Consider the following 23,944-nt stretch of genomic DNA (forward strand, 5'->3'; position numbering starts at 1 on the left):
CCATAGGTTTATTTTAAAAGTTAAGAAAGTTAGATAATTTCTTTTGGTGAAGAAATTGCCTAGTATCTACGGTTGAATTCACAAGGGAGTTGGACAATTGTTCTCTTTCTGGAGTATGGTTGAGCATAACCTTGAGAGTCTACAGATCCAGGGTCCCAGGGCTGCTTAACTGACCTTCCAGGTGTGAAATTTAGGCAAATCACTTCATCTTTCCATGCTTAAGCTTTTCCACTTGTAAGTTGAGAACAATACCCAACTCTCAGGGTTTTTGTGAGGGTAAATAATATAAACAAAGTGCTTAGCACAATGGAAAGCACAGAATAAATGCTCAATGAATTATTTTCAATTTTAAGTTATTTAATGATCTTGTAGAATGTTGGAAAAGGCTACAGTGATCTCTTTTAAAATAAATGACAAGAAAACAGAATAAAATACAATAAACCTGAAGGATAGTGGGTATAAAGACTTTTGAATAGCAGAATTGACATAAAACATACAAAGAAGATAATTTGCTTTTCAATAGCCCTCTCATTTTCATTTTTATTCTGTACACTTACGACAAATCTGCAATTGAAAGATTGTCTTTCCATATAGTATTCACTAAAAAAAATTTCACATTTACTTGTAAAGGTGCAGAGACTTGTATATACGCAAAAATTGTAAAAAAGTCATAAAATGACGTTGCATAAAACGTCAACACAGATATCCCTTTACTATAATGACCTCTGCTATTAGCATTACTTTGTTTTCCTGTAGACCAGACTCCGACCCTGGATGAGACAATAACAGAACATTTATTTGCTATTAGTGAAAGTTCCTCCCATCGTCCTGGTTAAGTCGACAATACCATTATATCCCCGTTTTAAGAAGCAGTCTTTTAAGAACACAACTCTGAAGCCAGAATGTCCTGGGTTTGATTCTTCTTGCATTTATTACGCGCTTGCCTTGGACAAGTTAACCCATCTGTCTGAGCCTGCTTCCTGATGTAAAAGGAGGGCAATACCCATTTTATGATTTGTTGCAATAAAGAAGGTAACTACCTGAAGCATTTAATGCAGATGTCAACAAGTGGTAGCCCCGGTTATTTTTATTTTGTAAAGGAAGAAACTGAGGATTCAGCACATTTTGGTAAGAAATTATAGGTGGGAGCTGGATCTAAGGTCTGATTCCCAGACCAGCGTTCTTTATTGATTACACTATAAGGTAAGTAAGCTGTCTTTGGTGAAGGGGATTGGGACGAGAAAAAAGCCTAATTTCATCAACCCCCGCAGTGACGTGTCATCCCTACATCCTTCATTGTTCACTATTTAGGTATTCTGTTATTATTTTTACTCTGGCAATTTGGAGCATAGACAGTATAATAAAAATACCTTCACACTTCTCTAGTAACCTCCTGGCCTGTCCTCAAGGTCCCACAGCATGAGCTCTGTGGGTAACGACGAGAGAGGTCACCTACCTAACCTCCACCAGCGTGCACACCGCAGAGCCGGCGCCCCGCCCAGATGTTTATATTTTCCTCCCCTGGCCCCGCCCCCCGACCACGCGGGGCTCCAGCCGCCGCCCCAAGCTGGAGTTCCTGGAGCGGACTTGCCTAGCGCCTCAGCCTACCCACAGGGATTCCCTCTCCAGCCAATCGCGTCTGAGCAACGGGACTGCCCCTAACAAAGATGGCGGGGGAGGCCTCCGTGGGGGCAGGCTGATTTAACACCCAAACCCACGGCGGCTAGGGAAGACAGTGGTAGCGGCGCGGCGCGGCCCGACCATGGAGGAGGGCGGCAGCGGTGGCAGCGGTGGCAGCGACAGCAGCACCAGCGGGAGTGGTGGGGCGCAGCAAAGGGAGCTGGAGCGCATGGCTGAGGTCCTGGTCACCGGGGAGCAGCTACGGTAAGGCGTGGGGCAGTGCCGGTGGGCGCACGGTGGCACTGCCAGCTTGTGCCCGCAGCAGCCCCGCGCGCACACGCGCGTGGCTCGTGCTTTGAGACTCGCGCGGGGCTCCGGGACCGCTGCGGGCGTGTGGACGGTCGGCGTGGCGCCTCTGCCTAGCGGCTGCTGCTGACCACCCTGCGACTCCGCACTGGCGCGGGGCTCCGAGGCGGACGCGCGCAAGCCGGTGGTGCGCGCTGCGCCCCGGCCCCGCCGCTGCAGCCCTGCGCCCCGCAGACGCGCCGCCACCCGCCGCGCGCTCCCTCTTCCGGGCACCGTGCGCTGCCAGGCCTGCTGGCTGCCAGGCGACCCCTAATGCGTCCAGAGAGCGAGAGGGTGGGTGTGCAGCCCTATGCCGCCTCCAGCCCCAGCTTCTTGACTTCTAGATGAAAGGGCCAACCCCACGATTGACTTGAGGTTTTTCTTTTTACTGGCAAGTCCTGCTTCACTCCTCTGACCCTTAGCGTTTTCATCTGTAAAATGAGGCTGACACGCCGGGACTCCCTTGACGGGGTGTTGTGGGGGCTAAACCCCAGGTTCTGAAAAAGTACCTATCGCTAAATTGGCACGTCCTCGTCAATCATCAGTCGCGTCCGCGAGGGGGCGTGGAGGCACCTTGTCCGGATGCCGTGCTGCTGTGCCAACTTCCCTAGCGCGCACATTTTGGAGAGCAAGAGTCCATCCGCCCTGGGCTGCTGCAAGAAATAGGAATTGACGGGTCTCACCGCACCTGGGACAGGCAGTGAACCCCAGATCCGCGCCCGCCCCCTACCATTCGCATCCCATCCTGGTCCTTCTTGGATTCATGTTTGAGTAATGTACTTTTATGGTCTGACCGGTTCTGCAGCTGCCCGTCGTGTGGTCATAAATCAGTTTGCCAGGGGGGGAAAAAATAACCCTGGGTCTGAAGTGTTTGAGCCACAACTTGCGTGCTGGTCCCTGGCCCAGCTGGCATGAGGCGCGCGCCTGTTCCTTCTAATGCTTGGCCTGAATCTCCAGGCTCATTTTGGTTTTTAAATGCTGTGTTTCAGGACCTGAAGGAGAGAGAATCTTTGCAAAGATCCCTGAATGTTTAGTAACCACCCGGCTTGCAGTAGTTAGATTGAGGAAGTAAATATTGGAAGTCAGAGTCTGTTGAGTTTAACTTTAAAAAGGCAAATTGCACACTTCAATCCCTCGGTGATTTTTAAATGTGTAGTCAAAATTAAAGGGAATAAAAGCTCATTTTTCCTTCATCAGGAGTATTTTCTAATTGAATAAAAATTAAAAGCTCTTCTGATTCAATCGGAAGCATTTGCTTTTTAATTTATTTGCTCCTCGTTACTGTATCATCTTTTTCGAAGCCCTCACTCCGGTACTTTTAATTTTTTTAAAAGATTTATTTATTTATTTTAAAGGGGGTGAAGGGAAGAGGGAGAGGGAGAGGGAGAGAAACTTAAACAGACTCCTCTCTGGAGGAGGGGTTTGCTCTCACCACCCCGAGATCACGACCTGAGCCAAAACCAAGAGTCAGACAATTAACCAACTGCACCACTCAGGTGCCCCTCATTTCTTTTAAAACAACAAATTGGATGGTGCCTATCCTTGTACAGGAAGCATTTTCTCCTTCAGGCGGTAGCTTAAATGGCCTTTCCTTGGGGATTTCCAGAGCACTTGTTACCCCCCTTCTTCCCTAACACCCCTATGTAGTAAAGTAGGTTTGAGGGCCATGCTTAGCTTGTTGGTAAGAAGAGAGAAGGCTCTCTTTCACTCAAGAGTCAGACCTGGGTTTGGATTTCTGCTTAGCCACTTTGTAGCCGATAGTCACCATTAAGTTGTTTTCAAGACTGACTTTTCCTCAGCGTGAATGTTGGGTTTGCTACTTACTAGCCTGGGACCTTGAACAAGTTACTTAACTAAGAATGCTGGGCAATAATGGAACCGATCTCATAGTGTCGTTAGGAGGATTAGATAAATTAGTGCTTAGAACAATGGCTGGTATATAGTAAGCACTGTGTCAGCATTAGCTATTATAGCTCTGTGATCTTGGACAAGTTAATTCACTTCTCTGAGCCTTTGTTTCCTCATCTGTAAAATGGAAATGAAGATAAGTACTTCATAGGGTTGTTGTGGGAATTTGCCCTTGAGTTTCTGTATTAATGAGCATTCAACAATGGTTGCTGGAATTAATCAGTATTATTGGTCTTTGTGCGTCACCACGTGTGACTTCCAGCCAAGAGAGATCTGGCAGGAAGGATTGGGTGGTGGTTAAGAACACAGGGTATAGAATCAGGCTGCCTGGGTTCTTATTCTGCCTCACCATTTAATAGTTCTGTGACTTCGGGGTCAATTTACTTCACTCTCTGGGCCTGTTTCCACATCTCTTGCAAGAATGTTGTGAGAATTAAATGAGATGCTCCACGTGATGGGCTTAGAAAATGTTCACTATTTAATTTTACTTTGGAAAATTGTAACCATTGCTTTTTAAAATCTCAACCATGTTAGCACTGTGTCTAGCACATAGTTATTACTCAATGAGTGTTTGAATGACGAGGGACGTGATTAAATATACTCCAGTATAGATGAAATATTCGGAGCTTAGGGATTTCAGTGGCTTCTTAATTACTGGAGGAACCTCTCATGAAGGGGTGGGAATGCAACCATCCTTGATGTCCCTGTCACGATGCGTCCTTACATCCTTAACTGCTTTCCCCCAGTCTGATGGGGGGGGGGGGGGCTTTGAGATGTGCAGGCCTCCTGCCTCTGACTGCTTCACATACAACTCCCTTTGTCCTCGCTTGCTTTCCTACTGCTTTATTGGTCATCAGAGATAAGGCAAATGAAAGTGATAAGGAACTGGGGCACCAAGGATTGGGATTTGAAATTAAAAATTTGGCTTCCAGGACCAGCCCTGTGCATTTTATTTATTTCATGCTGTATATATATATATGTTTATATATGTTATATATAAGCATATATGCTATATATATAATGCATATGCCATATATAAAAATTATATAACAAATAATGTATGTTTATATAAATATATTTATTTAATGCTATATATTAAATATAATAACATATACTATTAATGAAACACACATACGTACATATGTATGTATGTATTTTTAACCATATTCCCTTGGTCAGGTCAACCACTCGGCCTCAGTACTCTTACCTGCAGAATGGGAATTAATAATATCCTTCCACATAAGATTTGTGATGTTGGATCAAATGGACTAGAATATGGGAGGGAACTTTGTTAAATAAACCATAAACCAAGATTAGTTATTGTTGCTATGATTATTATTATAAGCTCCAGCTGTGATATTGAGGGCTGGCTCCACAATCCTGACACTTAGAAGGGCAGTTAGTTGCATAAGGACATGAAATTAACTAGCAAACTTAGAAACATCTCCTCTTTCTTTTCCAGCCTGACTGCGGGGTCCTTTTCCTAACCTCTTCATTCTTTCTCTTTTTCATAAGAGATTTTACTTCCTTGCCCAATGTATCTTTATGGTTTTGCATCTTAAAAAAGCGATCGGATACCACTTTAAACCGACACGATGGCTGTAATAGAAGAGATAGATAGTAACAAGTGTTGACAAAGATGTGGAGAAGTTGGAACCTTTATATACAGCTGGTGGACAGGTGAAATGATGCAGCCACTTTGGACAACAGTCTGGCATTTCCTCAAAGATAAAGCATAGAGTTAACATATGAGCCAGCAGTTTTACTCCTAGGTATATTGTCAAAAGAAATGAAAATATATGTTCACATGAAAATTTATACACAAATGTTCACAGCAGCATTATTCATAATAGCTAAAAGCAACTCAAGTGTCCATCTGCTGATGGATGGGTAAACAATGTGGGGTGCATCCATGCAATGGAATATTATTTGGCGTAAAAAGGAATACAGTACCGATGCACGCTACAACATGGATGAACCTTGAAAATATGCTGAGTGACAGCGGACACAAAAGGCCACATATCATATAACTCCATTTATAGGAGATGACCAGAATAGGCAAATGTATCGAGACAGAAAGTGGCTGCCAGCAGCAGGAGGGAGAATGGGGGGTGAGTGCTAATGGGTATAGAGTTTCTTTTGGGGATGATGAAAGCATTATAAGCTTGTTTGTGGTTATGATTTCATAACTCTGGGGATATACTTAAAATCATCACATTATATTCATTAAATGGTTGAATTATGTGGTATGTGACTTACATCTCAACAAAACCATTACAAAAATGGATTTGGATGACACATTTTATTAGAGAGATAGAAGACAAAATATTGGAAGTTTTTAAATAAACTTTTGCCTTTTTGATTGGCCTAAGAATGCAGTGATATTTATCACTAACTCAATAACAATTTATTACCACACCAAATGGAACTGATATTTTACATATATATTTTTATAGTATTATTCTTGATACGGAACAGAAAAGGTGCCATGAATAGTTGAGAAAAATCTCAGAACATTCCTAATTTGAAGGCAATTAACCATATATAAATCAATAATGAATGGAGTTTCATATTATGAATTTTCAAATCATTTGTTATTTTTATGTGTTCTATGTATGTCTTTTATCTTGAAATTTGCCGTGCAGTCGTAACTATGACACTCTAATTAAGACACCCCGAATCCACGTTATGTTTCCTCCCTAGGATAATCCCAGAGATACTTACCAAGAAAGTGGTTAGTGATAGAGTGTTGAAGTAATGAAGCCAATAATATCACTGTTCTCTTTGTGTTGATGGTAGACATGGTAATAACAACAATAAGGCTCACTTATATGGCATTTATTACCTGCCAAGGAGATGTATGCATGAGTGTATATACATGTGTATACATATACATGCCTTTAATATATGTACCTATATGTATATATACCTTTAATCTGTAGAGCAACTCCTTGTAAAAGATATGCTTATCACCCTCATTTTACAGATGAGAAAACCGAGGAACAGACATTTAGACTAACTGGCCATAGGTTATCCAGCCATAAAGTGGTAGAGCTCAAAGTCCCTGTGCTTAGGAAGGATACTAGACGACAATTTAATGGTGTCATCAACTAAGCAATTTAGAGGGACACAAAATGTGATGATAAGACAAATGTAAAATGGAATCCTTATACAAGACTTACCACATTCTAGTGTGACATCTTTTTGCAAACAAATAGTAGACAAATGATTTTTTTCCATTTTGTTGGGAAAAAATCCAATTTATTTCTGGAAGTGTTTATGTTTTGACAAGATAGAATGGTCACTTCCTCTACTAACTGTTAAATGGGGTCTTGCTTGCCATGTGGTTTTGAAAACTTAATTTGGACTCCACTCGTTCTGAATTTGTAATCATTTTAATAGGAAGAGAAATTGCAGTTCACAGTTTTGCCAGCTGTGGGGATGGAAGTGGAGTGGGGAGGAGAATTAAGAAGGTAATGAGGAATGCTTAATTAAGAGAGAAAACGTTCTAAGCCTTCCAGTTATGCTCATCTACCTAGAATAAATATGCTAATTACAAGAATCTCGTCCAATCACTAAAGCAGGTTCCCAACAAGCAATTTACTAGGCAATGAGTTTTAGCCAAATTGTAGGAAATTGTAGTTCTTTCAACTTGTTTGATGTATTTGCCTTTCTGCTATAACAGACTGCCTTTCCAGACTCTTACAGACTTGCTATTGCTTTTTTCATAAAAGCACGTTCAATAAATATTGAATTGCTTTCTTGAATTTGCTTTGCAAATGGTAATGCAGTATGCAGGTAAAAGGTAAGAATCAGCTTATGGAACCAAAAACCAAGCTACAGTAAAGTAAGTATGAGATAAGGAATTTAGAGCATGCAGAAGAGAAAAAGGAGAAATAGTCCATTTCACTGCATTTTGAACTTAAGGAATTTTCCATTTGACATGGAAATTGTCTTAGGGGGTAGCCCCTATTGGAAGCCGTTAATATGGAAGCTTAGCTCTACTAGACATTCTGACTGAAGGGAATAGCAGGAAACCCCCACCCAGAAGCTACTACTGAAATCTAGAGATCCAAACAGAAGGAGAACACTTTTATTCTTCTAAACAGCAGAGCTATCCTGGAGTCAGGAAATTACCACCTATTTGGATAAAGAAAAGGGGGTGTTTCTGTAGGAGATAGAGCCACTGCATTTGGAGTCAACGCAGAAAAGCCTAGTGTAGAGTGCTGAATCGCTTTTGAATCAGAGGCTCTTCCAACATACAGACTCTGTTCCTGGGAACATCTTTTCTGCTTCGCAAATGGGATGGGAGAGCAGGGGGCAGAACCCTGGTACAGAGCAGACCCTTGGTAATGACTCATTTCTTACCAGCAGAGAGCTTCGGAGGCACTTTGTCACTTGCAAAAAACATCATGCCAATAGAAGACGTTTAGTAAGCACTCCATAAATGACCGTGGAATTATTTTATACCCGTACGGGCTTGCTCTCATGTAAATCTTTTTCTGAAAGTGTTAGTTGTAAGTGAATAATATATTTATGTTTTCTCAAAGGCCAGTGCTGACAGTTAAGTTATGGCTTCCATCTCTCAGAATCAATAAACTTGAAAATAAGATAAATACCTATCAAAAGAAAATATAAGGGGAAGGAAGATTGTTCTCCTCTCCTGTTGTTTCCAATATAATTTGTATTAGGAACTCACTTGCCTTTATTAAGTGGTGGCTCTTAAATGGTCAGTTCCTCTGAGCTCAGTGATTAGGAAAAGGCGGAGGAAACAATGATCAACCCTCTTACTATGTAGTAAGTCATCACACTTCTCTATGCTCCTCTCGTCCACCAAGGAGAGGTGGATTCTAGAACTGAGATCCTTATTCCAATATTTATCAGGCTTAACCATACTTGGAAGCTCATGTCAGTGACTGGTTTTTGTCATTATTATAGACTTGAGGGACAACAGTGGAGACAGCGTGGGGGCACAGGGCTTAGCCGGCCAGACGGCGTGCTTGCAAGCAGCTGTTCCTGGTGGCAGTGCCAGCAGGGGCTGTGGGATCTATTTTCATCAGGGTTGGCTGGGATGTCTCCATCCTGGAAGAGTTCAGAGAGAACACTGACTTATTTGGGTCTGCATAAAGAATCACATTTCTGTAGCTTTTACAATAATTTTGAGGTTGGATAGGAGAGATGAGATGAAGTGAGGGAAAACGCATCCAGGAGTGTGGGACAAGATGTTATTGCGTATCTGCAGTTAGCAGACGAACAGCTGTGGCTAGGGTGTGGCAAGAGGGGACAAATGCCAGGGCCTCCAGCTCAGGCAAGCCCGTGGCAGCTGCAGAGGAGGGAGGAGGAGGTAGTTAGCAGCTAGTGTCATCAGAGAAAGTTTCCAATCTGTCCACCCTTACCCCTCGGCTGCTAGTTATGGTCCTGGTGGTGGTGGTGGTAGTTTGCTCATTTGTTTTAATGATGATAACACAGTCTCTCTGTGATACTTGTTCCTACTCATTTCTGATTCTGATATTTGCCCAGACATTGCTTTTACTGAGGCAAGCTGTGGCCCAGCACCCACCTAGGTCTTGGCCTGATGTAGGTCATCCAGCTCTGAGGGGCCCTGCTTTGGGTGATGAAACTGTTACTGCTGTAGAGAGCTGAGCCGGGGGCATTGTGGGTACATCAGGCAGGAGTCAGAGGACCAGTCCTAGCACAGCAGCTCCTCTGATCTTGACTTAAGGTGGGAGAAACTGCTGAGCATTCTGATGAACACTGTCAATAAGAGGGAAAGCCTCCTTTCATGCTATCCTGTTTTCATTAGGGTTGGGTTAGTCACTGCATTTTATTATGTGTGAAGCTTGGCCATTTTCTAACAAGCTGTGAAATTTGGGAAGAATACGCTGTGAGTGGTGGCTTGACAGAGCAAGGAGAATGGGGAAGGGGGTAGTGTAGAGATACATAATTATGTGCGGGTCTAAGAGCAACCATTATCTTAGTCTTCATAGAGGAATATATGAAAGTGCAAATTTACCAAGCAAGTATGTTAAGAAAGGATTGTTTTTTTTCACATTCAAGAGGAGTTTAGCACATATTTCTTTTGTGGATCCTGGGCTAGTTTGCTATTTACAGCGTGATCCTCTTATAAGCTTTGCCCACTATTTTCAGGCTCACACATTGACTGCAGCAAAGTATGAATTACTTGGATTGTAAAAGTAGTTCCTGCTTCCTTTCCTCTTCCCTACGAGGAAAAGAGAATGGAATCAATTTGGCTCTTCTTTTCATTGAGTTGTTTTTAAAATTCTATTTACTTTGTTACTCTCTAACTTTTCCATGAATGAAAGTGACTTTCACAGAATATATTCACGACAAAAAGCAAGAGGTTAGTCCCCGTGGTGATATGACTGTGTTTTGCATTGAGGCATGGAGTGCCCCTTATTTTATGTTCAGTTAAACTGGGATAAGGTCGATAAAACAAGGCTTTACCAAAGCTCCTACTTATTGTGCTATTTTCTTCTTAAGAACTGACAACAAAAAGCAGTTTTAGAGATGAGGTTTTAAGGCAGTATGACCTAATGCATAACCATGATTCATTTTCCTTCGCATTTGTTAGAATTTATTTTGCTAACGCCTGGATTGTAGACTCTGGTCGTCAAACATAACAGCGCATGGAACCTAAGCCATTATGAGAGAGTATGAACAGACCTCGGTTGCCCTGATGAAGAGCACTTAACCTGCTGCTGTACTTACAAGAGCTAAAAGATATCGCAAAGTATTTTAAGGACACCCACATGTAAAGAACAAGAGCTTTTTCCTCCAACAGTTCATCATGAAAACTACAAACATACAGAAAAGTTTAAAGAATTTTACAGTGAATACCCTTACATCTACCACTTAAGATTCCACAATTAACATTTTACCATGTTTGCTTTATCACATAATTATCTTTCTTTTTTTTTTTAAACATTTTATTTATTTATTTGACAGAGAGAGACAGCCAGCGAGAGAGGGAACACAAGCAGGGGGAGTGGGAGAGGAAGAAGCAGGCTCCCAGTGGAGGAGCCTGATGCGGGGCTCGATTCCATAACGCCGGGATCACGCCCGAGCCGAAGGCAGACGCTTAACGACTGCGCCACCCAGGCGCCCCTATCACATAATTATCTTTCTATCCCTTCTTCTATCCAACTTATTATTCTTGGGTACTTTGGAGTAAGTTGCAGACAACAGTACACTTCCCCTAAAACTTTTAACGTGTGATTTTCTAATATTCACTATTCGTTTTCTGAGCAAATGAAGGCTGAAGAGAGAGAAATAGTTGGCTGCCATCAACCATCAGCAGAAGCCTTGAGCTTTGATGTTTTGGGACCATCTTAATTCACAGACTCACAAGATATTACAGCAAAGCAAAGCTCTTCACTGGTGGTCTTGGGCTTAGCTATCTGTAATACTGTGGAAAGGAAGATGGTATTCTCCTGCCTGCCTTGGGTCCCCTTGCGAAAGGGGGGATCACAGCTGTTGTACTTTGGAGAAGGGTTCACTGAGTGTTGAGGGGATAATAAGAGCAATATCCTGGGCTCAATGATGAGAAATCAGTGAAACATTTTTGAGCAGAGTACAATGTGATTAAACCAAAATTTTCAGAGAACAGACATAGAGTTCAGAGCGGGGAGCTTATACAGAGAAGCAGAAAGTATCCACAGAAAAGCCACAAGAAAGACACACCATAGGAAAGATTAAGAGACATTGGTCTACGTCTTGGACTCTATGGCTTTCAACATAATTTCCCCTGTAAACCTCCCCATCATGATGGTCAGCATCTAGATACTTTCTCCCTCATCTCCTACCCCTCATCACCTCTGATTTGCAATATATGTCTGGTGTTCAGGATTTTCTTGGTAATAGAAGTAAAATGGAACTCTCAACATACCACTGAAATGCAAGTGGTTCAGGGTCAAATTGTAAAGAATGATTTCTGTATCCCGTGGATTTTGATGACTTTCCAAGGAACACCTCCAACCAGAGAAAGCCAAAGCTGTATAAAAGCCATCTCTTCATTTAAACAAAGTCGTTCTAGGGATGATGAAGATGCAGACTTCTTGGAAAAGGCACAAAACATTTTTAACTTATGTGACTCAACTAAAAATCTTTCATGTCACATGTTCAATATATTTTGTCGATTTTCCCCCTCTGTTCTGCATAAATTGGAGATGGGAGCTACCTTTGATTATCAAGAAGGCAGGTTCTTCTGCACTGTTTGTATGGTTTAAGCTTGTATTTCGGTGTACATCATGTTGACCTTACAATAGTGACTTTGGCATTGATTTCCTGCTGCATCTTACTGTAAAGATAATTAATAGGAACAAATCCAAATAAAAGTGGTTTTATTCTCAGATAATATAATATGAACGTAGCCTTTTATTCTTCAGAATGGTTGGCATGTGCACAAATGTAGCAAACCTCTGTACTCAAGTACAGATAAAGAACTGTGATATCAAATTGTGATTTTTCTTATGCCTGTGTGGACTACAAAAGAGAGCAGCTCCAGTTGAACCCATTGAGAAGCATCCATGCAATCTAAGAAGCTGGGCTTGGAGCCAACGCATTTGTCTACATGTTCGCCGTTTGCTGACTTTGCACTAATGAGGGCGTTAAGCCAAGAAGGGCCAGAGTCTGATTACTCAGGACTTCATTATAACTTGCGATTACCTCTTTCAAGCAAAAGTGTAGCAGTTAGGGGCAGGAATTCCTTACAAACCACTATTCTGACGCACCAGGATTTGTTGAGCCGTTTTGTTTATTATGGGACAGAATGATTTCATCATTTACATGGTTAATTAACCAGAGGGAATCTCTTCAATTGTCTTCCTGTTAGCTCCATTTTGGGTGGTTATTTTGTTGCAAGATAATCTCATTTCCAAAAGGGGAACACTGAGGAGAGGAAGTTGGTTTGGCTATTTGTCAGCAGTTGTGGAAGAATGTTTACTCAGGGAGGAGCCTGAAAACTGAGAATTTGGGGGCTTGTCTGGACATTTCTGGTTGTTTTTTGTACCTCCACCATCTATATAATAAGATTTTCTGGCTGAAGCCAGGCCTCCAGAGGGTTCTTGGAAGAGTGGGAGTGACCTCTTTAGGGTCTTCTTTCCCCCCAATTCTTGCGATTGAGAACATCTTCCACAACCTATGACTCGTCTACTTTGTTGGTGCTCCTCTGTTGACCCTCTTGCCGATGCCAGAGAAAACTTGTAGTAGCCGAGACTCAGTGTGTTCTTCATGAGCTCCTAAATGTGTGGATGGGGGCAGGTGGGTGGGAGGGAGACTACCATCAGCACAGCAATCGTACTTATGGAGTCTAAGACTACATACACTTGGGGAGATCATTGCAATCTTTGGTGGTGGCTTATGTGAAAGGACATTTCAGCACAAAATTTAGCCTAGCAGTCCTTAAAGGAATATCCACCTATAATGTGACAATTTGTTTTACTTTGTAGTAAAAAATGCTATTCATGATTGAGCATAGCAACAGTTATTTAGTTGCATTGTCTGGGGAGCCCTGGGATCTGGGCCTTCATGGGGATTATAGTACAACATGTAGCAAAGAGAACACTTATATAAAATTATACTGTAGTCTGTTCAGACACTTATTCAAGGTTATGTTGAAAAATTTAGGTAGGGCCCCCTGGGTAGGTCAGCATGGTTAAGCTGGTTGGTTAAGCATCCCATTCTAGATTTTGTCTCAGATCATGATCTCAGGGTCCTGGGATCGAGCCCCATGTTGGACTCCCTGCTCAGTGGTGAGCCTGCTTATCTCCCTCTCCCTCTGCCCCTCCTCCCCCTGAAATAAATAAATCTTAAAAACAAATTCAGTTAGTCACTTAAAACCACATATGCAGGAAGGCAGACATTTTATAGTATTAGGTCCTGAGACCTTGACCATTCTATCTTATCTATATGACCTCGCATGCCTCCCATGGCAGAAGGATGTGTTTCTCATAGGAGCAGGTGTTTTCTTTTCCAAGAGTCCCCGTGTCCAAGTTTGATAATTCTCCTGAAGAAGAGGTCAGAGTGATTGATTGCAGGCCTGTCTTCCCTTCCCCTTCAGACTTTTAGGAATGGGAGGTGTCAGCAAAAAATGATACCTTCTAGAGGGAAAGTCCAACTGTCATTGCCAGACTTCTTCCAGTGACGTAAGAGCATGGCTGCCCCTCTTGCTTTGAGTCTTCCCGTGCGTATCTTACAGACTTCCATCAAGGCCTTTCTGGTTTTGTCCCTCTTATGTGAGGGGGGTGAAGGTGAATACCATGTTTCATGGTGCGGATTAAGGAACACTTTTACTGGGGACCCATAAATGGAAAGGGTCAGCAGGAAAGGACATGGTCCTCCATTCCTCGTTATCCTACCAAAAGTTGGGCATGAGCAAGAAGCTGCCTGACGCGCAGTGTGTTTCTATGCCATAGGATGGACCCTATCCCCGTGCTCCTTGACTTTCCTATATTGTGAACTCAGGCACCAATAAGTCCAAGCTGGGAAACAGCAGGTGCACAGCACCTGGAGACCTTGGGGGGCTTGTTTGAAGTTGCAGCCAAGAAGGGAGGCCACCAATCCTAGAGGAAGCTGGGTTTGGGTACACCCACTCCTGCTGGGGAAAGACCAGGCTCCCAGTCTCAGCCCGCTCACTGCCTGGCAAATCAACCTGGGCCTCTGAGGTCACATCCATACATCTTGCGTATCCCTCCACGGGTGACAGATCTGCACTCTTCGCGGTGAGGTACGGGGCCTTATTTATTCTTAGGTCCAGAGCTTCGATGGCTAAAGTCCAGGAAGAGGCATAGCATGTTTTAATGCTACAAGGGCATTTTGACTTACTCTGAAGTTTGAAAACCAGGACTTTAAATGTTAACTTTATTTTATAAGGTAAAGGTTTAGGGTGTTCAGTTCAAAGGTGAAACTAGGTTACATCTTCTAACCTCTGACTCTTTTTAATTGCTCAGCCCTGAGCTTCCACCTGTTTTCCTTCTGCCAAGGTAGATGGATAAATCATCCCTGGACAGTAGAGTCTAAGTTTTATTACTTGATATTACAATGATATTCATTGGTTTGGTGTTATTCTGATTTTCTTTTAGCCTTCTCAATAAATAATAACAGTAATTACAATAATAACCAGTCTTTATTGAACCCTACTGTGTGCCAAATAGTGTGGTAAGCTTTTTTTATGAATTGTATCATTTAATCCTTGAGTAGGTGTCATTAGTCCCATGTTAGAGATGGAGGCACAAAGGCTTAGGAAAAGTAAGAAACTTGTCCAGGGTCACAAGACCAGCCAAATGGAAGAACTGGGCTTTACAACACCCCAGTGCTCCATCGAAAGCCATGCTCCTAGAGTTTACAGGTGGAGGACCCAGCTAGCCTCAGCCCTAATCCATTGGAGCCTGGAAGTCAGAGGCAGAGAATGCCCCAGCTGTTGTGGCTGTGGAACCTGGACCTTTGAAATTTGACTTGCCTCGGAATATTTGTGTCTGTATTGAGTAAAAATTAAATTTTCATACATAATAAGAATTATATCAACTACAGACATGAAAATGATGAATAGCAACGTTAGTACCTTTAAAAATTAATGAAGGAATATTTAAAGGTACAAAAAGCCTGACTTAGTTCTGTGAATAATTAGCTAATTTACTCTACACCGTGTGCCTAATTACCAGAAGCATACTGAGGAAATATGTCGGGTTGACTTTTGTGTGTTTTATCCTAAGATAATAGTAAAGATGCTTCACCTATGGATTGTTTATTAACCAGAGATAGAAGTTCTGGAATATGAATTCAGCTGGTCATATTTTAGGCTGTAGAAGGAAACTTATTTATTGCTACTTTTCTGTGGCATGAAACTCTAGGAAAATGTGCATCCCCAAGCTTATGTTTTACACATAAGGAATAGATTAGTCACTGGAATCTCATGCAAGAAACATTTTTAAATGTTCCAAATATTATTTGGTACTTTGTAGATTAAGAGCTTTTCAAGGTATTGCTCAATTTCTGCTTAGAGCTAAAATTAATTTTTACTTAGTTAACTATAGATCCTTACTTTAGACCCTAATATAGAGCCTTTGAGTCATTGTTTTCAGAGCGAAAGTTGAAATAGCAAAAACAACAACAGCAACAAAAAACCCTGGACATTTAGTCCAGGCCCCCTTGCTTCATTTGTAGGAATGGATAAGACAATAATTTTATGAGTGTAACTGATCTTTTCATACTAGACCTTGAGATTTGGTGGAAAATGGGTCCCGTAGTTTAGGTGTTATTTTTCGAATTAGAAGGAAGTAGAACTCTAAGGGTTGGGCAATCTTGGACTCAAGACAATAAGTATAAAGATTTTCTATGATATCAGGGGATATGCAGGCATAATGCTAGAGTTTTCAAGTAACCTGAGACAAGACTTGCTTTAGCTGAAGAGGGGATAAGGAATATTTAAAGGGGGTTATGCAGTCCTGACCTGGGTTCTTGGATAAATGGACTATCTCAGGAGATCCTGAGCTTTAAGTAAGCACTCTTATTGACTAAATCAATTTAAAGTTCTGTTTCCTTTTTTATAAAATGGGAAGAAAAATAGGGTCTGAGATGCCTGAGTGGCTCAGTCGGTTAAGCGTCTGCATTCAGCTCAGGTCATGATTCCAGGGTCCTGGGATCCAGTCCCATCTTGGGCTCCTTGCTCAGCAGGGAATCTGCTTCTCGCTCTGCCTGCCGTTCCCCCTGCTTGTGTGCTCTCTCTCTGTCTCTCTCTCTGAAAAATAGGTAGGTAGATAGATAAATAAATAAATCTTCAAAAAAAGAAAAATAGGGTCCCTTAGGTAACATGCATGTAGAGTTCTTAGAATAAGGCCCAGCACGTAAGGAACAATCATTGGTAGTTGTTATTGCTGTGAGTAATAGTAACCACATCAGCATGGCTCAGAGTCAACATTCTGGAAGCACATTTTCTTTGATTATGAAATAGGAGTGTACACATTTTTTCATGATGTTGAAAACATGAATTTTTAAATGATGTATTATAATCAATCATGTATATTGGGAATAAGCAAAACTATGGCTGGTGGGCCGTATCTGGCCCAGTGCCTGTTTTTGGACCATAGCCATGTCCTTTCATTTATGTATTGTCTATGGCTACTTTGGTGCCACAACAACAGAGTTAAATAATTACAAATGAGACCGTATGGTCTCCAAAGCCAAAAATCTTCGTTATCTGGTCTTTATAGAACAAGTTTGCTAACCCTTAATATAAATCGAAGAGAGAAAAATGTGTATGTCTACGTGTGTATGCGTGTGTGTGTGTGTGTGTGTGTGTGTGTGTGTGTGTGTTGTGCATGGTTGTATTAAGGGACACCTACCAGAAGTGGATGACGTTCTTCCAAATGAGAGATGAGTATTTTGCAAATTTGTAAATTGATTTTAAGGAGCTTTGGTGTTTATTACTTTTGTTTACATTTTAATAGACTTATATTTTATAGTAGGAAACTAAGTTTAGAAACATTCTGGTATTTTGATCAGGGATAAAGACTTGATTAGCCATAAAGGGTCCTAAACTATTTGTTTTCTAATTATTTTGTCCCATCATGGACGCCTCACACCTGTTGCCCTGACGCAGAATATGACATTACAACATGATGCAGCTGTAGACTAATGGTTGTTCTCTGTGCAGTTTTGCTAGAAGCCCATATTCCTTCTGCTAAAAGCCATTTCAAGAGTACGTGTTGCTATTTTAACCAAATGTGAAATGCTGGCTTTATTTTCTCCCCTCTTTTTTCTTTTTTTTTAATCTTCACCCCGCCCTCTGTCAGATACTATAAATTTCCAAATAGCATTGTAGGTATAAAGTCCTATTATTCTTTAATTCCTCCTTATCCTGCGATATAATGCTTTCTTCACTTTATCACACGTTGAGTAGCTCCTTGTTTGTGTTTGTGCCTTCAGCCTTGTTCATGTCATCAGAAATCTGTTATTACTTAGCTGAGTGGCACTCTAGCCACTTCCCTGGAAGTCTCTTCCCACCTCTGTTAATTCTTGCTCTTGCTCTCAGGACCTCATCTAGGAACTGAATGAGGCCCGAAGAAGGAGTGACCTACTCTTTTCATTCATTTCCATGTCTTCTTCCAATGAGAGAAGTTGTTTATCAGATGGACAAGGAACACCACATGACCCATTCAAACACTTCACATAGCCCCGTAGCAGTTAATGCTTTAAGTCTGTGCACGGTTCTGTATGTGTTCAAACTGTTAGTTGAGAATTTCGGTTCAATGCATATTTGGTCATTGGCAATTGGAATGGCTTTTGCTTTGTAAGACCTTTTTTTTTTTAAAATAAATCACAAATCTGTTACGAAACAACCATAATTTGTATGCAGTGAATCAGTATATGGCTCCGAGAAACTCGCTAGCCTGTTTCAAGAGCTTGCAGTCTTCATCATCTGTAAATTCTTGGAAGTCTCTGGGAATCTCCTGCCTATCTAATTTGAAATGCTTCTGTCGGTCTCCTGATTCCTCAATGGGACTCTAGAGCAGATTCCCAGAGGTACACAGTTCCTGTGTTTTCTAAGCTTCTTCAACCTTCTCTTGAATTTAAAAGAGCCTCTATATCCTTTCAGTGAAATCCCCTTTTTCCTAAATTACCCACAATTATTTTCTGTCTCTTACAACCCTTATTGACACAGAAATTAACACCAGGAATGAGGTCTATAAATACTATGTGACAAAAATTATAGGTATTTATTATACTCTTTCTTTCCCCCTAAAAGCACAGAGCTGGGGATACTAATATGAAAGTATTGCTTGTTGCAGAATATAAACAAAGGTTTATAGTGCTTCGTATAGAAAATCCTCTTATGATCAAAACAGCCATCTAATTATTTGCTTACATTGGTTTGAGCTTTACTACCTAAAAGTATGTTGGATTTCTGATGACATTTGTTATATAGGTGGCCGTTTGTTACTCTGTTTTGATTGTTCTCATGGTACCTCCACCGTTCTAGGAATAGGGAGGAAATAAAATAAAGGCTTATTGATTGATCCCTTCTAAAGAGTGAAAATGCTTTTAGTTTCCAAGTAATGAGATTTCATTCTCCCCATTTTTACTTTATTTTTTATTAATTTTTTAATAATAATTTTTTATTATGTTATGTTAGTCACCATACAGTACATCCTTAGTTTTTGATGTAGTGTTCCGTGATTCATTATTTGCGTATAACACTCAGTGCACCATGCAATGTGTGCCCTCCTTAATACCCATCACTGGTCTATCCCAGTCCCCCACCCCCCTCCCCTCTGAAGCCCTCAGTTTGTTTCTCAGAGTCCATAGTCTATCATGCTTCATTCCCCCTTCTGATTGCCCCCCCTTTCTTTATCCCTTTCTTCTCCTACCCATCTTCCTACTTCTTATGTTCCATAGATGAGTGAAACCATATGATAATTGTCTTTCTCTGCTTGACTTATTTCATTTAGCATTATCTCCTCCAGTCCCATCCACGTTGCTACAAATGTTGTGTAATCGTTCTTCCTGATGGCTGAGTAATATTCCATTGTATACATGGACCACATCTTCTTAATCCATTTGTCTGTTGAAGGAAAATTCTGAGGGTCTTTATTTTACTTATTTTAGAGAGAGAGAAAGAGAGCAAACTGGGGGTGGGGGCAAAGGGAGAGAGAGAATCTTAAAGCAGGCTCTGCTCAGCATGGAGCCCAATGTGGGGCTTAATCTCAAGACCCTGAGGTCATGACCTGAGCTGAAATCAAGAGTCAGATGTTTAACTGATTGAGCCACCCAGGTGCCCTGGAAAACTCTGAGGTTTTAGGTATTGGGCTTCTCTACGCTTCGGAGTTTACATTGGGAGTAAGAAGCAGAGAGTGTTTTATTTAATTGATTTCATTTGGTTGTTTTCAATTTTAGATGTTCTCATGGACAAGGACACTTACGCAATACTATTTGTGAGCCAGTTAACATTTTTTTGGCCTTTTTATATTTAGTCTGTCCCTTCATTGCGCTATTAAAATTGATAAATATTTAGGTACACACATGAAACTCCACTTTGGAGTCAGCTGATTATGCACTTGAAGGTAAGATGACACAGAAACATATTAATATTTTTAGCTTTCAATGATGCTATTAGAAAGATGTGATAATCTTGGTCTTATGAATTTATAGCAGATATTGATGGTCAGATGCCTTCAGAAAAAATGGGAGTAGGTCACGCTGTGAGCCTTCAGTCTGTAGAATCACACAGAACACTTGCTGGGTGAGATAAATATATAAAGAAATAGATGAAAGATCTAAATGTGAGACAGGAAACCATCTAAATCCTAGAACAGAACATAGACAGCAACATCTGCGACATCAGCCGTAACAACTTATTAGACACATCTCCAGAGGCAAGGGAAACAAAAGCAAAAATGAACTACTGAGACTTCATCGAGATAAAAAACTTCTGCGCAGCAAAGGAAACAATCAATGAAACTAAAAAGCAACCTAAGGAATGGGAAGAGATATTTGCAAATGATGTATCTGATAAAGGGTTAATATCCAGAATGTATAGAGCATGTATCAAACTTAATACCCCAAAAACAAATAATCCAGTTAAGAAATGGGCAGAAGACATGAATAGACATTTTTCCAAAGAAGACATCCAGATGGCTAACAGACACATGAAATGATGCTCAACGTCGCTCATCATCAGGGAAATGCAAATCAAAACCACGATGAGATACCACCTCACACCTGTCAGAATGGCTAAGATTAACAAGACAGGAAACAACAGATGTTGACGAGGATGTGGAGAAAGGGGAGCCCTCTTACGCGGTTGGTGGGAATGCAAACTGGTGCAGCCGCTCTGGAAAACAGTATGGAGGATCCTCAAAAAGTTAAAAATAGAGCTACCCTACAACCCAGCAATTGCACTATTAGGTATTTACCTAATACTGATACAAAATACAAAAATACTGATTTGAAGGGGCACATGCACGCTGATATTTATAGCAGCATTATCAACAATACCCAAATTATGGAAAAAGCCCAAATATCCATCAACTGATGAATGGATAAAGAAGATGTGGTGTGTGTGTGTGTGTGTGTCCACACACACACACACACACACACACATGCATCCATATACACACACACAATGGAATATTACTTGGCCATCCAAAAGAATGAAATCTTACCATTTGCAATGATGTGGACTGAGCTAGAGTGTATTACTCTAAGAGAAATAAGTCAATCAGAGACAGACAAATACCATATGATTTCACTCATGTGGAATTTAAGAAACAAAACAGATGTACATATGGAAGGGGGAAAGAAAGCGAGAGGGAGGCAAACCATAAAAGATTCTTAACTATAGAGAACAACCTGAGGGTTGCTGGAGGAGAGGTGGGCAGGGGATGGGCTAAATGGGATGGGTGTTGAGGAGGGCACTTGTGATCAGCACTGGGTGTTCTATGAAAGTGATGAATCACTGATTTCTACTCCTGAAACCAATATTACACTATGTGCTAACTAACTAGAATTTAAATAAAAACTTGAAACCAAAAGAGAGAGAGAAGCAAACCATAAAACAAACTGTTAAGTATAGAGAACAAACAGTTACCATTGGGGGGATGGGGGGTGTGGGTTAAATAGGTGATGGGGATTAAGGAGTACACTTACGTGTTTAGCACTGGGTGTTGTATGGAAGTGTGGAATCACTAATCTGTACAAATGAAACTAATATTACACTGTATGATAACTGGAATAAAAATAAAACCTTTAAAAAATTCTATTATTTCTAAAATGATTTTCCTTTATCCCTTGTGAAAAGTTTTTATGATACAAATTATGAACGCCAGCTAACATTTAAACAGGTACAATTAAATCTTATATTTATATAAATATATTTATATAAGTTTTATTTTTATTTATATATCTAAAATTTTTTTAAAGATTTTATTTATTTTGATTCCAATTTAGAAGTGAGAAGGTTTACTCGAAGTTCTGTCAGACTTTCTTGTTCATTGCTGTGTCCATAGTGTTAAGCACATATGTCCATAGTAGAAAACACAGAGTAAAAAATTTGCTAAGTGGCAAAATAAATGCAGCTTAGAGAGATATTAAGTGACTCGGCCATGGGACACACATTTAATAAGTGATGGAGGCAGAGCTCAGATTTAGGGCTTTTTATTCCAAATCCTATTCTCGTCTTTGTAATGCTAAGACCTCCACAAGAGCCACTGAAGTAATTTTCAGTGATAAGAGCTAAGATAAAGAAATCTATTTGAAATATTAAAATGCAGACCTCTTAATTTGAATAAGGGATTATTTTCCAGCTAAAATTAGTTCTGTGGTTCTGCTGTGTTCAAAGGGAATTTTAAAAAATATGAAATTGCAGAGGAACTCTTGAGGGCCATTCCATTTTGGATTTCACAGTGAATTATCACATTTCAGGGTTTTTAGACAAGGAATTACCTTTACATTTTGAAGACGAGGGAAGTGAAGTGTACTGAACTGCATCCTTCCTAAGGGCAGGATCAACGTTGGCTTGTTTACCATGTGTCCAGTGCCTGCCGCAGTGCCCAATGCATCCTAGGTGTTCAATTGAATATTTGTTGACCAGGTGATGTCCAGAAAACTAAAGTAGTTGCTGCAAGTCAAGGTCTCTCTAAAAGGGTGATCATACCATGGTTGGTCAACACTGCATCTTCAGGTCATCAACTTAATCAAGTTGTTGAACCTCAGACTGGAGGGACCTTGGTGAGAATCTAGCCTTCGTAAATGACTCTTGCTCCGCCATTTGACTTTGGGCCAGAGCAAGAATGGAACTGACAGTCTTGGTTCCTCCCCATTCTCTACTTCCTCATGCCAACCCCGAAAGCCTGCGTGAGGAGTCAAGACAATCTCCTCTGGAGACCAAGAGGCCCCAAGGTAGTTAGTGTATGGAGAGCTGCTCCAGGCCATGAGGCTCCCACTCAGTCCTGAGCACCTTTCCTCTGCCCCACAGGCATGTTCATGGGAACGGTCCACCTGAACAAAGCATGCCTCTGTGTTTCTGATTTGTCTCAGACTTCGAAGTCTTTGGTCTCCATTTTTAACTTAAGACTGAAACTGGCCAGCCCTCACTGGGGAATTTTAAATGTCTAAGTTTCTCACATCTCAGCTCCACCTTTTCTAGTATTAGTGGTCATCTGATGTCTTGAGCATGACCACCTTTCTCCACCCTCAAATCCCCTCTGCCCCCCCCCCCCGCAAGGGGAGGAAGGAGGAAGTACAATGCACTCTGATTGCCCACATGAAATTCTGTCTTCTTCAAGTCAATTGCAATTGGAAAAAACATTGTGAAAAGATTATTCCCCTAAATGAATACATTTTTCGGGGCGCCTGGGTGGCACAGCGGTTAAGCATCTGCCTTCGGCTCAGGGCGTGATCCCGGCGTTATGGGATCGAGCCCCACATCAGGCTCCTCCACTATGAGCCTGCTTCTTCCTCTCCCACTCCCCCTGCTTGTGTTCCCTCTCTCACTGGCTGTCTCTATCTCTGTCGAATAAATAAATAAAATCTTAAAAAAAAAATGAATACATTTTTCACGTAAACTGGGAGTGTCTCTTACATGCCAGACATCGTGCTAGCTCTTGAGGAAGATAGGTTAAGCATCCCAGCCCAGTCCTCAAGGAGCTCACAAGCAGTAACTCCAGCCAGCTAGTGCCAGAGATGGAAATGCGGATGATTCCCGTGCAGCATGAGAATTTCCACGATGGAAGGGTGTACAAGGTGCAATGGGAGCAGCGGGTGGAAGGGACCGGCCCTGCCTGGTGAGGGGGGATAATGATTTCCTTGAGCAGGTACCAGCTGAGCTGGGATTTGCAGTTTACTCAGGGTATGGTGAGAGAGAGGAAGTTCATCTAAGGCAGAGAAAATAGGAAGTGGAAAGACCTGAAGACAAGAAATGTCTTGGCATGTTCAGGGAAGTCTAACGAGTCCTGTAGTCCATTGGTTTTCAAGTGTTTCTGCTTGTCGATCCTGATCTGTAAAAATGTTTTGATCATAGGGGCACCTGAGTGGCTCAGTGGGTTAGGCTCTTGATTTC

The 23,944-nt window shown here is 41.4% G+C and overlaps 1 protein-coding gene across 4 annotated transcripts in view; it reads left to right on the plus strand.

Annotated features, from left to right (window-relative positions):
• The first annotated feature begins 1,553 nt into the window (after positions 1 to 1,553).
• The window catches only part of DEPTOR (DEP domain containing MTOR interacting protein), a 136,064-nt gene continuing 113,673 nt past the window's right edge, over positions 1,554 to 23,944 (plus strand). The window contains exon 1 of one of the 4 annotated variants that reach the window (XM_026495508.4): positions 1,554 to 1,884. In XM_026495508.4, coding sequence (XP_026351293.1) covers positions 1,763 to 1,884 — 122 coding nt within the window. In that variant the 5' untranslated portion in view covers positions 1,554 to 1,762. The remainder of the gene's footprint in view (positions 1,885 to 23,944) is intronic. The other 3 variants (XM_057307851.1, XM_044382623.3, XR_003315012.4) reach the window with 3 other exon arrangements.

The sequence above is a fragment of the Ursus arctos genome, unplaced genomic scaffold, assembly GCF_023065955.2.
Source record: "Ursus arctos isolate Adak ecotype North America unplaced genomic scaffold, UrsArc2.0 scaffold_6, whole genome shotgun sequence".
In the NCBI taxonomy this organism is placed as follows: domain Eukaryota; kingdom Metazoa; phylum Chordata; class Mammalia; order Carnivora; family Ursidae; genus Ursus; species Ursus arctos.